The sequence below is a fragment of the Triticum aestivum genome, chromosome 3A, assembly GCF_018294505.1.
Source record: "Triticum aestivum cultivar Chinese Spring chromosome 3A, IWGSC CS RefSeq v2.1, whole genome shotgun sequence".
Lineage (NCBI taxonomy): Eukaryota > Viridiplantae > Streptophyta > Magnoliopsida > Poales > Poaceae > Triticum > Triticum aestivum.
This window is the reverse complement of record NC_057800.1, coordinates 46,969,864-46,973,573: the sequence shown is the minus strand read 5'-3', so window position 1 is coordinate 46,973,573 and position 3,710 is coordinate 46,969,864. Positions and strand designations below refer to the sequence as shown.

At 50.4% G+C, this 3,710-nt stretch overlaps 1 protein-coding gene across 1 annotated transcript; it reads left to right on the top strand.

The window, feature by feature from the left end:
* Positions 1 to 972: 972 nt before the first annotated feature.
* Positions 973 to 2,688, top strand: LOC123057819 (desmethyl-deoxy-podophyllotoxin synthase). Its single transcript, XM_044480704.1, has 2 exons — positions 973 to 1,915; positions 2,014 to 2,688. The coding sequence occupies exons 1-2, from the start codon at positions 995 to 997 to the stop codon at positions 2,623 to 2,625; spliced, it is 1,533 nt and encodes a 510-aa protein (XP_044336639.1). The 5' UTR covers positions 973 to 994; the 3' UTR covers positions 2,626 to 2,688.
* Positions 2,689 to 3,710: the final 1,022 nt, after the last annotated feature.

Genomic DNA, 3,710 nt, shown 5'->3' with positions numbered 1-3,710 from the left:
GTCATGAACTTGGTTGGATGAACTTGTGGGCATGAACTTTTATTCATCAACTTGTTTGTGTGAAATTTATATGTCATGTTCATTGCGTTTTGAATATCTGAACTCCATTTGTGTCCAAAATGTAATATATGTAATGCTCGGCTAGTCGCGCGCGCTGCATTTTTGCGCGGCTGTTGGAGCCAGCGCTGCAGGCCGTGCAAAACCAGGCGAAGCGCGCTGCAAAGTAATTTTTAGCACGCGACGTGCTGGGCAGCTGTTGGAGATGCTATAAAGTGGATATTTCACCGGCTTGCAGGTACAGGAGTCTTCATATTTTGCTGGTCCGCTCAATGCTGCAACTGGAATATATGCCATCATGCATGGCCTCATCTAACTGATGGTACCTGTCAGCAAACAAAACGACACCAAATTGTAGACGTAGAGTATGGTTGCCTGATCAATAGAAGAAGGACGAGCGCACCTAACCATTTGTTAACTGCCACTGCGCGTACGTCTGACAGGAACCGGCCAACAACCAAACGTGCGTACATGGTTAATTAGGCCGGTGATGTATGTATGGATTGATAATGTGCAAGCAGTTTTAATTAAGGAAGGCGGCTACGCTCAGTCACGATGATGATTGGTTATTCTCGTGTACTTTCCCGTTTCTTTTTACTCCGCATATAAGATTTGGTTAAAATCAAACTACATAAAGTTTGATTAAATTTATATAAAAATATAAACATCTACAATATTAAAACCATATAGTATGAAAATACATTTTGTGATGCATCTGATAATATTGATTTTATATTGTCAATGTTTATATTTTTTAATATAAAATTAGTCAAACTTTACAAAGCTTGACTTTAACCAAACTTTATACGCAGACTAAAAAGAAACGGAGGGAGTACATCGATCGATCGTCACTTGCGAGCCAAATTAAGGACCATATATGCGAGCTGAGCTGCAAGAAACGACAGTATGGCAGCTTGTGCAAGCACCATCAGTCGCCATGGACATGGACCAACTCTCCTACGGAAGCTTGTGCGGGATGGCTTTAGCCACGGCTCTCCTGTGGCTGATTCTGAGACACGCTCTGGGTGGCAAGAAGGACACAGGAGGAGCCAAAGCTAAGCTTCCTCCAGGTCCATGGAACCTCCCCGTCATCGGCAGCCTACACCACCTCGTGGGCACGAAGCTGCAGCCGCACCGCGCGTTGCTCCAGCTATCCCGCCGGCACGGCCCGCTGATGCTGCTGAGGCTCGGCGAGGTGCCCAACGTGATCGTGTCCAGCCCGGAGGCGGCGATGGAGGTGCTCAAGACGAACGACCTCGCCTTCGCGACCCGCCCGTGCGGCCCCACGATGGACATCGTCAGCTGCGGGGGCAAAGGCCTCCTGGCGCCCTACGGCGAGCACTGGCGGCAGATGCGCAAGGCGTGCGTCACGGAGGTGCTCAGCGCGCGGCAGGTGCGGCGGATCGAGTCCATCCAGCAAGGCGAGGCCGCCCGCCTCGTGGAGTCGGTCTCGGCCGCCGCCGCGGCCCGCGCCGTCGTCGACGTCGGCAAGGGGCTGGCCGAGCTGGCGGGCAACATCATCGCCACGGCGGTGTTCGGCGGGAGGTTCCCGCAGCAGGAGGCGCACCTCCGGGAGATGGACGCGCTGTCGGTTCTGGTGGGAGGGTTCAGCCTGGTGGACCTCTTCCCGTCGTCGCGGCTGGTGCGGTGGCTGAGCAGCAGCACGCGCGAGGTAAGGAGGAGCCATGCCCGGGTGCAGCGCATCCTGGACGACATCATCCAGGAGCGCAAGGAGAAGAAACCCGCCTCTTCCGCTACTCGGGACAGCGAAGACTTGCTGGACGTGCTCCTGAGGCTGCAGAGGGAGGACACCCTCGCTTTCCCTCTCACCTCGGAGTCCATCGGCTGTGTCATCTCCGTAAGCCACCCAGCGATTCTGCAGCTCTCTAGGGCTAGGCCTCTTCTTATATGCTTGGTAGTATTAACTGACCCAATAATCCAATGGCCGACCTGCAGGATATAATTGGAGCTGCTACCGAAACCACTTCTTCCACCCTAGAATGGGCCATGGCGGAACTCATCCGCAACCCAGAGGCGATGGCAAGGGCGCAACACGAGGTCCGCCAGAGGCGCCACCGCGACGGCGTTGTTATTACGAGCGCAGACCTCGGCGAGCTCCACTATCTCCGGATGGTGATCAAAGAGACGCTCAGGCTGCACCCCGCGGGGATGTTCCACCGGGCGAGCCAGGAGGACAGCCGGGTCATGGGCTACCACATACCCAAGGGCACCTCTGTCGTGATAAACAGCTTCGCTGTGGGGACGGACCCGGCGCACTGGGGGGAGGACGCCGCCGAGTTCAGGCCGGAGAGGTTCCACGACAAGGACATGGTGGAGTACATGCAGATGGAGTCCGTCCCGTTTGGAGCTGGCCGCAGGCAGTGCCCTGGAGCGCTGTTCGCGACCACCACCATGGAGCTGGTGCTGGCCAACCTCCTGTACCACTTTGACTGGGCGGTCCCGGGAGGGGAGACGTTGGACATGGGCGAGGCCTATGGGTTCATCGTGCACACTAGGTCCAGCCTGCGCCTGCAGGCATCATCTTACCATCCACATCTACAGGAGTAGGACGACCACTACTAACCCAAATTTGTACTAACTTTAATATAAAGTTGGGTCATCTATTTTGAAACGGAGAAAGTAGATAGTAGATGCATCCATCCGAGAAGAGAATTAATCTACTCTTGCTGCTGCTGCTGCTGTTTATCTCTTGTTGTCTAGCTCATGACTTGTAAATAAAAATAATTCTGCTGTTTATCTCTTGTTGTCTACCTCATGACTTGTAAATGGTCGGCCACGATATGGATCGGAGGCCATGGCCGCACGCCGATGGAGAGGAAGAGTCTAGCTCTCTGTTGTAGAGCACAACTGATCGAGTTTCCGTAGCGATTTGTTAACACAATCAACCTGGTCCATGTTAGCAAGCTAGCTAGTAGCCTGGATTCAATGACGTACGTACGTGCCGCTCTTCCTAGTCACGACCATGGTTTTCACTCGCAGATTTAGAAATGTTTCAGCGACAGCAGGAATCACCAAAATTCTATGATTTGGCTTTGCATTTCGGCCAAAAGGATGAACCATGCACTTATGAATTTAATCAAATATTTTAAAAGCGTATTTTTTTAAAAAAATATTCCTATTCCTATGTACTACCGGAATAATTTGACAACAAGTTAAATATTTTGGTTTTTATTGAAATCACTGGAATTTTAACCAAAAGTAAAGTTTTGAGTGGAACTGGAAACAATTCACAACTCAATGCCTCAAACGATGCACTCGGTACCTCTCTCGAAAGAGGCTTTTGCCCTGCTTTGTACACAAAGCAACAACACTCAAGTTACACGGTGTAACGATACATTGTGGTAAGATAGCCCTCTAACATAGGATATCACAGAATAACTGGCTAACATAACCTAGGACAACTGGATTACAACGCTACAACACAATGTAGAGCACCTTTTGTCGATGACACGTCGGGAGGAAGGGCTTCCCTCTGATGCATAAACTTCGTTTCATAATGGAGTGCGTCTAAATTTTTTCGGAAGTCAATTTTTACAAAATTTGACCAAGTTTATAAAAACAACTATTTATATCAACAATCCATTTATTGAAAAATATATATGTTAAGTATATGTGTTATGTGCATATTGCAT